The sequence below is a fragment of the Habropoda laboriosa genome, unplaced genomic scaffold, assembly GCF_001263275.1.
Source record: "Habropoda laboriosa isolate 0110345459 unplaced genomic scaffold, ASM126327v1 scaffold214, whole genome shotgun sequence".
NCBI classification, from domain to species: domain Eukaryota; kingdom Metazoa; phylum Arthropoda; class Insecta; order Hymenoptera; family Apidae; genus Habropoda; species Habropoda laboriosa.
Genome location: NW_017100328.1, coordinates 555,064 through 568,099, shown reverse-complemented (window position 1 = coordinate 568,099; position 13,036 = coordinate 555,064). Strand labels below are relative to the sequence as shown.

The 13,036-nt window shown below is 36.9% G+C and overlaps 1 protein-coding gene across 1 annotated transcript in view; it reads left to right on the top strand.

The window, feature by feature from the left end:
• Nucleotides 1-13,036, top strand: part of LOC108574421 (transcription factor collier) — a 123,936-nt gene that overhangs the window by 95,282 nt on the left and 15,618 nt on the right. The window contains exons 7-8 of the mRNA XM_017937007.1: nt 7,718-7,799; nt 11,098-11,230. Coding sequence (XP_017792496.1) covers nt 7,718-7,799; nt 11,098-11,230 — 215 coding nt within the window. The remainder of the gene's footprint in view (nt 1-7,717; nt 7,800-11,097; nt 11,231-13,036) is intronic.

Sequence of the window (13,036 nt, the reverse complement as noted above, 5' to 3'; positions counted from 1 at the left end):
TACGTTTACTACTTAATTAGTATTTTATACATAACGGTTAATCAAACATGAAGTAAGAATTTCTGCTGTATTAACAACAATAGTGTAATGTTGTTAAAAGGATCATAGTTAATTTACAAATAATTACGTGTATTTGTAAGTAGCAAGTTGATGTACGCTGGAGATCATATTTGATGTACATACATATTACGTTTAAACATGTCCAGGATAGTTGTGTAAAATGGAGGAATTGAATCAATATTATAGCCAGATAACTCGTTACTATAGTACTGTAAATGAGAAAAAAGAGTTATACAAAAATAATTCAAACTTCAACTACTTACTCTGAAACAATTTTTAAATTCTATCAACAAAAATACATTTCCTTTAATTAAAAATTCTCTAAGCGTTTATTACAAGCAATACGAAGGAAAAGAAGAAGAACATGTTTCGGCAAAAACTATTCGAGCAATTGTAAACACATTGAACAATTCGAAATAATAAATAAAACAATTTTTATTAAATTCCAATATTGAAATCGCATAGTCATAGGAACCGTGTCGCTGGCATTTAGAAAGCGGCGTGGAAAGAAGTATCCCATAGTCTAAACGGACGTTCTATCGAATGGAAAATGATTTCCTGAATTAGCCGATAGCTTACACGCGATCCTTCTTAGCCGTTTCCTATCTATAATACTTCCTGTGGAGAAGATCCGAAGGAACGAGTCAGTGGATGCTGGATGACGGCAGAACAAAGAGGGTGGGTAACTTCAAGAAGACCGGTGCAGGGGGCGTAATGGAGGCTAGTTAAACATTAAGCATCCCCTGATACCTTGCTAACCCCTTACTAACCCCAGTTAAGGTGTATGCAAGGTATACAGCTCTAGGTGGTTTCCTATGCCTTACGGACCTCCGTATACATTCTTACTAATTGACGTCCTGCGCGTCTGCATTATGCACTTGCGATTACTCCCGGGCGTTTTCTTGCTAAAATAATATATTCGATCGAAAGGTATACCACAGTATCTTCTCGGTACGAAACTCCTCTACGTCATCTATATCGTCCTGCGTACACTTCTATACTTAAGCAAACAGAGATACTTTCTTCCTTCGTGACTTCCATCGTAATTCCACTTGTATCGTCGTAAAAATTACACTTTCGAGTATTAAACGCGAAAATGCTTGGTTAAATGAAATAATCCGATGAGGTGATATTTCCAGCCATAATGAAATCGGAAATTCTCTTAGACCTTGATAACAATGAACGTAATGAAAACATCCCTAAGGAGTACCTACTCCTGAGATACATTGTTAATACGACTGCTGAGTAAGGGTTTGTCGTTTGGATAGGTGATTAGTACACCATCGGACACGCCTCCGATTCTACTGAACAGACAGAATTTCTTACCAATACTCCTCTGAGACTTGTGAACTTCCCGCAACAGAATTTCTCATTAACCCCCTAAAGAAATTCATGTTCGCCGGTACGTTCTCTCCTTTGTTACACGGAGAACGCCCACTGGAAATTTTTCGAAGTAAGAGTAATGTTAAGAAGTGGAAGTAGCTTCCGAAATATATTCGACAATAAATAGCGATAAAAAGCGAATGTTGTTAATAACTAATACAGAAATGAACGTGTTTTCTATAGATTAATATAGAAGTCTTTTCGTAGTATCAATTAATTCGACGAAAATTACTGAAGATTTGTGAAACAATGGTTAACTTTTCTCTCCGTTTATCGTACAGTGCAAAGAATGAGTATTTACAGAGGAATCGAATTATGCGTGAAATTTTGGCAATTTGTATAGAACGTGCGCCACATTGTTCGCCCTTCTACAGTGACAAAAAAGGGGGATGTACTTTGGGAGCCGAAAACATGATTAAAGATTCTCTGACGTAGGAGGAAATGGATTTCTGATACGCGTAATGCTACCCTATTTGGAACTATTACGCGTAAGTCCCCAAGTAAGCCCCCTATATCCATCCACCCTTGGTCGAAATATATTTACTGGATCAGAAGGTATCTACTTCTGACTTGGCACCTCTGTACAATCTGTTGATAACGTATAAATAATTCGAAAAATTTATACGTATTATACACGCTACAAAAAATTCACGATACCAACGATAAAAGTGTGCCAGTCTCGCCTAACTTTGCAGTATAATTAAGGCGAAGAGCGTTAACAAAACAATATTGTAAAACCATAAAAATGATATGTAATTTATAAAAATTACAATCTTACCCACTTGCACGAATTGAAATCTTATGAATTATAACAAATAAAAAAAAAAAAAACGAAAACCCGTGCAGTTGAACAGTTTCAAAGTGTACATAGCGAAACACGTTCCACAATCGAGTCACAGTACAACTAAAAATATTTCGATACAAATTACTTTCTAGGATAGGAGAAGCATCGGTTTCGATGTAATGAGAAAAATCGCTAATTGGTACATAGGAAATATTAACAAACCACTGCACAAGTGCCGATGATTTACTGCAAGGTTTGATTGAATTCATTCGCTTCTATTTACCTGACCCCTCTCTCTCTCCTTTTCTCCGTACTCCCCTCTCCCTCTCTCTCTCATCTTTCCTCCTCTCACCGCAAACCTCCAATATTTAGCTGTTTTTTTTTCTTCTTTTTTTTTCATTGGCGTCGTTTACTTTTTCTGGCTCGTTCGTTCATCCATCCGAACGTTGCGAAGTTGTATGTATACTGTAAAACTGGAAATAGCGAACGGTGCACGTTTCCCACTACACGCCGTTGCCACTCGGTCTCCCCTTCTACCGCCGCATACAACCCTCCACTTTCCGCTACCCGTTGCTTCGTTTTATTTTCATTTTAGCCGAAGCAACGGAAAGGTATGCTACAATCGGAAGGTAGGTTGGGAATGATTTCTCAATCGGTCGGCCTTTGTATATTTTATCCCATGTCAATTCGTTAGCAGCCAAACAACGGCCGATACGGCAAGAATCAACCGATCTGCCGATAAAACACTTTAATTGTAGCACACGTTTATACGATAATGATCGCTGTACTTCTAAACGTATCGAGAGTTGGGAATTTTCGATAGAAGTTAGGAATTTCTGATAACAATCGGTTCGTTTGTTGTGACAAATTCTTACTATTTTTTAGAGCACTTTGCACTTTCGAAAATATCCTTTGGGCGACGTTTCACCGCGAGGACGTCAGTTTTAAAAAGTAAATGGAAATATTTATATGTATTTAATAGGAAAGGATTGGGTAGAAGTTTTGACTTTTTGAAATATAACCTGATGTTCTGAATAAAAATTTATCGTGATGTATATGTATATCGATCTTCATTGCTGATACACGTAAATGATCTTTTACTCGATACTATGTTTCGACACGGTAAAATACACTTGCCAGGTGTGTTAAGCGACGATCCAGGATAGATTTTATCGTGAAAACTGGTGCAAGCTCGCGGAAAGCATCGTCGAAGGAGAAAAATCTAATAGATGATCGAAATTGAATTTAAGCCCCCCGTAAGAAACTAGCCTTTCCACCCTTCTTGCTCGGGTTGGCGTTACAACATCGTCGACACTGTCGCCCCATCGAGCGCGGAATGAAATCCAGTTCGCATTTGAATCAGTCGGTAACGCAATCCATTAGCTCCTAACAGCCAATACTCAGAGGACAACGTGGAAGAAAACGACTTGAAAAAGGAAAAGCAGAAGGGATAGATAGACGTCGATACGAGTTCCAGGGTATCCCGTATGATTAGTGATGTCTATGAGTAGATTTAATAAAACAGGGACACCTTGCAAAGAATTTTCAAAAAATAGCATTACTTCTTTCGCCCTGTCTCTGTCAATTTCATCGTAAGTTTTGTACATTTCTATTTGAAAAATTGCAAAAAATTTGTATTCAAGTGGGTGACAGATCTGCGAATTTTAATTAGTCGATTCACAATTTTTCCCGGGGTGTCGTAGTTACGCGAAAATCATTTCAGGAATGCTTCAACTTAATTATAAAATAAAGTCTAAGTAACAGAATTGTCGCGTTGAAAATTGTTATAATTGTTAAAATTGTTAATTGTTAAAATTGTATCGCGTTAGCATTGATTAATTTACTGTACTTTTAACAAAAGTAGATCAACTGCAATTAAATGTAATACATAAGTATTGGAATTGAATGTTTGTGCAGCTTTTTTTAAACAAGCATAAAATAATTTCAACAAATAATCAACCCAACTAATCGATCACACCATTGTAATAATAAAGGTAAATAAATATCCTCGGTTTGCTAAAAGGGTGACACAACTCACGGAAGCAAATTTTTCAGGAAATCCTTTAGCAATGAAACAATTTGTTTTCTTTGACAATTTAGCTAATAGTCTTTGAATGTTGATCTCTAATATAGTCAAATATGGTTTATGTGTATTGCTTACTATTAAAAAAAGGGTTAGAACAGCCCTCTTCTGAATTGTAACATTGTTCCTCTTAAATAGTTTAATTGTAATTTCCGTGACGCTCTTTCACACAAAAATAGCTCACTGTCACCAGATATCTCGAAATTAACGATTCCTTATCGTTGTCGTCTACTGTCATAAATTACTCCAATCCCCTACTACAGATTACCATATAAATTTAAAATATACAAAGTAAGTCTGAGGAATAAACTTGCACGAAGCTAAAGCAAGATGGAACACTTGTGATTGGAACGATTCGATTGGTCGTTCTCTTTGGCGTCAGCCACGTTACAGGACGTTTTCGCACCGTTTTCACGGTGATATACGTTAGGTGTACGGGTATAGTCAATAGCGTTCGCATCTGCAGACGGCTAGAAACCATCGTCGTTCTCCACGCCTCAGGCACGACAGAGACATCGTGTTTAGAGCGAGATCTACAGTAACGATAAGCTTAAAGTACAATGCTTTGAATACCCATTCAGCATCTCGATAAAACCAGCCGTTAACACGGGAACCTAGGTGTACCTATATAGCCCATGGATACGGATAGATACGAGAAGCATGAAGCAGGAGATCGATACCTTTCTTTCCCTTTCTCGTTCTGCGTGTCCTCCCTTCCCTTCTTCCTTCACCTTCTCTCTTTACATCCTGCCAGCATTCCCTTCCGTACTACCCCACGCGAACAACGGGGAATTCCGATCGGTTTTCATTTTTACTTTTCATTTTTCCAGCTACATGAATTTCGTGCCAAACGTTCGACTCGGCTGAAAACTTGCGCAGGATCGTCGAACCGAAGGATAAAAGTGTCGTTTAGATAATCCCCCGCGTGTATAAGTCGCGATAATACCTTCATTCCCCCCTCTTATTCGTGCGTATACTATCAGGAGCAGATATTAATTAATTAAAAAATACATATTTAAAAATCGTTAACAATCGTAAAACGAGGGGAAAGAATAGGTTGCTTAAAGGGTACGAAGTATAATAAGGCGCAGGGTAACTAAATTTGATTTAATAAAAGATAAGATCGACGCAGTTACGGTTTTACCTAGAATACGCGTTTCAACGCGGTTTGATTACTTCATTAACTTCTCTAGTGGGCATTATTTATATTGTTACTACCGCTGCTCTATTTCCTCGAGGGTATTTTATGCGAAAATAAAAAGCACGGTGACACGGAACGACGATGAGCCGTAGCGTGAGATAAATCAGCTGGAACGATAAGGAGGATGGATCGCTCGTATATAACGCGCAACTTCCTAAACGATTTTATTCCTAGCAACGTCCATAAAATTAAACGAACCGGCGTTTACTGTTCGCTATGCACACTTTCGCCCCCGTGTTTACTTCTCGACGTGAAGAACAGGATGGAGGAAGGTGGAGAGGCGGGGATGAAAGAAACAGGCGGGGGCGAGGAGTATCAATAGAAATCGCGGCAACAAAAAGAAAATCAGACAAGCTCCTCCTATAGTTTCGCTTGGACGATTCGCGGCAGAAACGAGAAAGAAAAAAGCGGGCGTCGCTGCTAGAAGGTATGTGTTTGATTTTTCGATGGAGTCCCGGGATCGTATAGACGCACTCCGTAGGGGGATGACAATGGTGTCCCATGGGAGGACAGGCCTACCAGCCACCCAGAAAACTATCCTTTCGTCCCTCGAACCTCTTCATCGTCTCGGTCTTCCTGATTGTTTCCTACGAGTGTTTTCCACTCTCTCGATCTATTTCAGTCTACCTATGTACAGGGATATATTCGTATTTGGCTGTTTCCGTGACGCTCCTACGACCACCCTTCCTTCTTCTTTCACTTCTGTCACCGTGAGCACACTGGGATGCCTCGAATCTACAAAAATTTCCTTCAAATTCAATATTCCCCTCCCCCTTCCTCGCGTCGATATGCTACATAATTCATGAAAATTGTGCCGTCAGCTTTTTTCTCGCTAAAACTCGTCTCCTCTTGTTCCACTCTATTTTTTCCATCTCCATTTCTAACTCACTTTCGTCTCGTTTTCGTGTGTGCATACGTTGATATTTTCACACGATTCTCATACCTGGGAGAATTTTCTCGTTCTTCGTGTCTCTTACTCTCGGCAAGCTTGAGTGTAGGAAATCTGTTGTAATAGTATTGTCGTAAATTATACTATGTAACGATAAGTTACGACTGATATGAATGTGGTGATCATTTTTTTGAAATTGTAATTGCATGGATAATGTAGTCTACGATGTCGTAAATCTTCGGGTTAAACTTATAATCTGAAACTGACATCGCGTTCACCTTATGATTTTTCGAATGTAGGAATGTAAAAATGAGATTTCCTCTGAGAGACGAAGATAAAGTATCGAGTAGAATAATTATACAGTTGGCATTTAATGTCATTTTGTTGTGCGGAATATGAAACACTTGTTTAAACAAATGTTTTATATAAAGTTAACGAATATCAAGTTATATTTGTAAATTTGAACAAAAATTAATAAATCATGTGTTGTCGTAGTAATGCATATGTCTATTTCTCGTTCTGTAGAATATAGAAAGAGATAAAGGTCTACGAACTTAAATTTCTCATTCGTGCATTTGTAATGAAAGCACATTTTTGCTTAATATTTTCAAGTTACAATTATTCATAATTATGCCACCCTAAATTAAGGTAATTCAATTTAATCGTGCAATTAATACCGTATTTTTTATCATTACACTATATTAATTAATCTTGAAAATGAATAACTGTAAATAATATCATAATAATAATTAATTTTCAATATTTCTCGAGATCATACTTTTTATAAATATTTCTTAACATTTTACTATTCCTTCGATTGTATTTTCCAGACATAATTAACACGTTGAAAGGATCTCGTCACTTTTATTGAACAAATTTGATGAAAAAGGAACATTTAAAATTATTTTTACCTATTCTTACTCTTGAAGCGATTCATACACATATTTCTAAATAGTTACGTTCTATAGGTATGAATTACAAATATGAGCGTTTGCTTTCATGCATCGCAATGAAATATATTTCTGGAAGAATTCACCTTGTAACATCTTGGCAGCCTAGCGAAGTAGCCAGGTAAATACTTACTTTACGTGTATAATGTACAATGCTGTACGATCCTAAAGGTCGAGGAACACGTGGCCGAAGGGTTAATCTAGAGAAATGGTGAATAATAGAAGCGAGTAGAACGAGGCTTGCGATTGGCTTATGCAATATTCAAACTTACTTTCCATCCAAGTTCGCGTTCTAATTAAGTTCTCGGCGTTTGAAGAGCGTTAAGCACCTTGTCAACCGCTTAACTCCGGTCCCCTCTGCTTTCAGATTCTTCCTCAAGTTCTTCCTCAAGTGCAACCAGAACTGCCTTAAGAATGCCGGCAACCCACGCGATATGAGACGTTTCCAGGTGAGTTAACGCTTGAATCTTTATTAACTGAAACACTAACCAACGTACACTTCTTGCATTGCTGAAAAAAACAACACAACAGGAATTAATTATTACACAACGTGTTGATTACAACGTTATAGCAGGTGAAATAAACAAAATAGCACAGTAATTCAAAATAATTTATAGCTGAAGTGAAAATTCACAATGTTTACACATTACCGAGAAAATGATTTTTGTGAAAAACCTTTGATTCCAAATCTAAATTTTTTAAATTTAAGTTTTAACTAATTTGATTAAATTACGTTTACAGTAATAATAAACATTGATTTAAAGAGGACACAAATCTTTCACAACAAACGTAAAATATTCAATGTTTTACTGTTCAAATGGTTATTTTTCTGAATTATTGTACCCATATTTCTGTATTGTCAGAAATTGTAACACATAAGAGGTTCTAATCAACATTCTGAAACACTCGTAACACGTGACTCTGAATTAATAAACGCCATAACAAAATTGTATCCGTATCTCCAAATGTGGTGTTACGTTTCTAAGCCAAAGTAAACTATTACACACTCACACACACATACGTACAGTGACATATTTTGAAAATACCCTAAAATGTTATCGAAATGGAAAAGTATTATAGTTTACAAAGTTTAGTCGTGATTGGAGTCAGGAAGTGACGATTCGTGAAATTATAGGCTAAAGTGGACAAAGACTGGAGCATCAAAAGTCCTCTATAGAGCTTATTACTATATAGCAGGTCTGCGGATGCGTAGCTTCCACTTGCGAAGCATTCTTTTTTAATTTCCAAAAGGGAAAGAAAAAGTTGGCGAAGGAGAGAGAGAGAGAGAGCAATTTCTCGATGGTCGGCTATCGTCGAAAGTTGAGATCTCCATCCAGGAGACGTAATCCAAGGGGTTGGCAATTAGCTCAGCGCGGCATCAACCGACCCATCCCCGTATCCGTTCACCCTTCTACCCGACCTCTGTATAACGACATCTCCTACTCACCGACAGCCATATCTCGCCACTCCGCCCGTGTCCATTTTCACAGACAAAAGGCGGAATTAAAAAATAAATTACCAAAAACTTTGTGCTCCGTCTTTTCGTTTGTATTCCTTTGGATCTGTCCGCCTTATCAAGGAGATTCTTACGTTCCTTTCTTCTTCTTAAGGCCGCAATGTAATCGGGGATATAAGACGAGAAGCGTAAAGAGGACAGAACTGTTCGCTAATTTCTTTTTGATTCAGAAACGGTGTTCGGTGCTTTCGTCTGTTTTACAGGAAAAATTAGGAAGAGAATTATTATTTTTGTTTAGATATGAAAATTTCATGCTTTTAAACGTGTTTCGTAGGAACTTCAATTAATTAGTGATTACTTGTCAGTTATCTATTTTTAATAAAATTATCATCTTTGTTGTTAAAGAAAACTAATTTTTAGGTATAAATTGTATTATTTCGTGAGATAAATAATGTTAGAAATATCAAAAATTGAATATTTAGATGGCAAAAAATTAAATTATTAAATTTAACTTTCGCACTTAACTTTACGCTTCCAAACAATTTTTAAGTTATGAAAGAAGTTCAACAGATTCTTCACCACATCTTCATTCGTAATATTATACATTTGTAATATCTTAATACTTATAGCCTTAAGCGTTAACTTTTGACTGTAGCTTTCGTTTCGGTTTATGGAAAAAATACAGAATTCAAATGTACTTGGAGAATAATATACTCAGAAATCTAACAAAATTAGCAGTAGATTTCATTTACTATTGAAAATAAATAACTTTCACAAGTTACAAGCCCTGATAAAGTGAAATTAATCTTTCGATCTTTCTTTCCTTTCTTCTTGTAAAACGTTCTATAAATGAGTAGGAAGTAGTAAATTTAATTATTTACGTCTAGTCTACCGTGTAATTTTCATATTTCGTCACATGTTCCCCACACTTCTCGGAAAATTCATTCCCATATGCATCAAAATACCCAGTTAAAGACAAACCAAAGTTAAAGCACTTATCGCACCTCTGAATTTGTTTAGGAATTGCTTATTGCTCGAAGTTGCGAATTAAAATTTTAGAGGTGCACCTCCCCCTTCTTCGAAAATTTCTCTCAGGAAGAACCGTCAGGTTTTCCTCGCCCTTGTGCCGGGGCAAGTTTGCACGGCGTTACGCGCTAGGTAATACGGCCAACCAGCCAGGAAAGTTGAGAAGTTGCGAAAGGACAAAACTTCGGACATTTACCAACCACCCAGTCGATTTTATAAACGTTCTTTCTACTTTCTTCCGAAAATCATCATCCTATTGTTTGCGTCCGGTACCTTCAGGTTAACCACGTGGCTTGTTTCAATTTGCCTACAGTTTCATTTGTAAAAATATTTTTCTTCACGTCGTAAAAAAAAAAAATTGCTTTCTTTCGTTCAAATTTATATGTTTGTTACATAGTGTTTGATAAAATTTTATTCGGCTACTTTTTCAAGATAAATTTTCTGTTATACGTTTTTTTATGATAATGTTGAGTAATGACATATTATCGGTATATAATTTCTAAGTAAAGGCAAATACTTAATGTTGTAATGCTTTACGTTAGTTACACAAGGCCACCCTAATCCAAGGCTCAGCTTTAATGAGATTATATTCATACATTTGTACGATAATATCTATCATACGTGTAAATAGGGAGTCACGAGAGTCACGGAATGCATGGCGAATACGTATAGTGTAATGCAGCAAATCAGGCTGCATTGCTTGTTCACGAGAGATATGATTAACATATATACAATAGCTACATAACGCGTAAATAAAATTACGCAACGTCACTGTATATACGACATAGTTTCTGCGTACACGCCCTTTCGTGTTCTATTTAATTACTTGATCAAAGTTCTGTTATAGCGGAATGCTGAAATTACTCCTTTCTTCACGATTTATCTTTATTCGTATTTATTGTCTCGAATTTCAAAACTAATTTTCAAATATTTCCCGTGAGTGTAACATTATCCCATTGTTTATTTAAATAGTTTTGTAACATTAGAAGCAATTTTCTGCAATTTTACTGAAATTTCAACTGATACCTCACGTCGATGAATTTCACTAAATTAATTTTCAATTTATTTTGCTTACGAAAAATGATTAATCAAAGTTTCTTCTTATTGGAAGAGACAATTTTGTCACCTGTATTTCAGAATAAAATATTTCCTGTCAATGTAACATTACCCTATTGTTTATTTAAATAGTTCTGTACTATTAGAAGCAATCTTACCGAAATTTCAACAGATATCTCACGTCGATGAATTTCAATGTTCTGTAACAGGTGGTCATTTCCACGCAAGTAGGAGTAGAGGGGCCACTACTAGCTGTCTCGGACAACATGTTCGTTCACAACAACAGCAAACACGGGCGTAGAACGAAACGATTGGACCCCAGTGATCCTGGCGAATATAATAGTAAGTATTACAACCTATAATCATATAAAGTGAGTGTCGCGTGAAATCAACGTGAACAAGTAGAAATTTTCGTTTATTTAAATCAATTAACCTGAGCAAGATAATACCTATTACGATGGTGATTATAGTAGGCGATACATAATTAAATTGGTTTAACTCTTGTAATCGAGTTTAAACTTACAACGATTTGTCTTTACTGTAATAACGTCTTAAATATTTATAATCAATCTGCCTAGACACTTCGTTCTCGCTCAAGTGTACCGTGATTTATGATAATATACGAGACTTGTCTTAAAGTTGATGTGTTTAACGTAAATACAATTTAAGAAATTGTAACAAGAAAGAATTTAGGAAATTGTAAAAGTCTATGGAAAACTGTAATACGAACTTACGAAAGGTTACAGGAAACTTGAATATTTTAGAATAATATTAATTAAGAATTTAAGGGGATGTTTAATGAAACAATAAATTTTTAATAAATTCTCCATATTAAAATACAAAACCAGATCGAATTTAGCGACAATAATACAATTAAGCATTTGTTCTTCAATAGTTCCTCAAAAGTTTTTCGTAAGAGTAATTTCCTTAACAAACAATTGAGATATATTAATTGATCAAAGAAATGCATTACTATTAAAATTCACATTTTATACTCCTACCCTACGTAATACTTTTTATAGTCCACCCTATGTGATAATCTTCGTAACAATTAATTCTCCTAATTTCTATTTTTCCCTTAATCGTCATTAACATCATTGCTTCACTGTAAAACACACGATATCAGTAACGTACTGCAACGAATAATTAAAAAAACAGGAACATCTTACAATACTTCAGAAAATATTCCAAATTACCTGCGTTCTGCACGAAAATACTAATTCAGGTTCCACGCAATAGAGCGTGCAATTAATTGGATATAGTTAACTTTGAAATACTTCCCCGACCGATTTATAGTCGTCACTTACAATTGGAAAATTCTACCATTCGTGCAGTGTTTCCCCTCCTCGCGGAATCTTCGAATGAAAGGAAAGTGTAGGGGGAACGGTGTGGGTTGGTTTCTCCGAGAACGGTATAACAACTCGAGAACCGTAGTAGAGGGTGGAATCGTAAGAGGGAAGCGTGGGGAGGGCGTGCTTGGAGGATAGGATATAAGGAGTCATAGGGCAATTCAGCAAAGTTTGGCGTCGGCCGCGCATACAAACGGCTGATATCGTGCGGCCACCCCTCAAGAACACGCTCTCCTCTTCTTCTAGCCTTCTTCCTTGCTGCGCCAAGACAAGATGTAAATCAATGGGAGATGCGGGAAAACGGGGGATCCACCGCATTCACCGGTCCTTCTCCCTTCCTCTTATTTTCTCGTATTCTCCTCTTCCTCTTCGTCCTATCCGCAGCTTTTTCCAGCTTTCTTTCCACGCCCGCGAAATTCCTTCCTTTTCTCTTCTTCTCCTTCCCTCCTCCTTTCCGCCTGATCGGTTGCCATCAAACGGAAAAGGCACAAAGTAAAACACAAGGGTGAAGGAAAAGGGAAAAGTGAAACGGACACAGAATTCGCCTCCCTTTCCTTCCTTTTTTTTTTTTTCTTCTTCTTTTCTCTCCTCCGCTTTTTACCACCGCTCATTCTCTTCTAGCAGTGGTTTTTGTGGGGTGTTGGTTTGTGAATGCTAAATTTAAGGCTATCTCGAACCGTTCTCCCGACTTCTGCAACTGCTGCGACGCCCGTGTGCACACTTTCTAAATCCCTCGGCGAACAACTCGCAAAACGCTGAAACAAGCATACCAATGAGACAAAGTAGAGGAACGGACCGA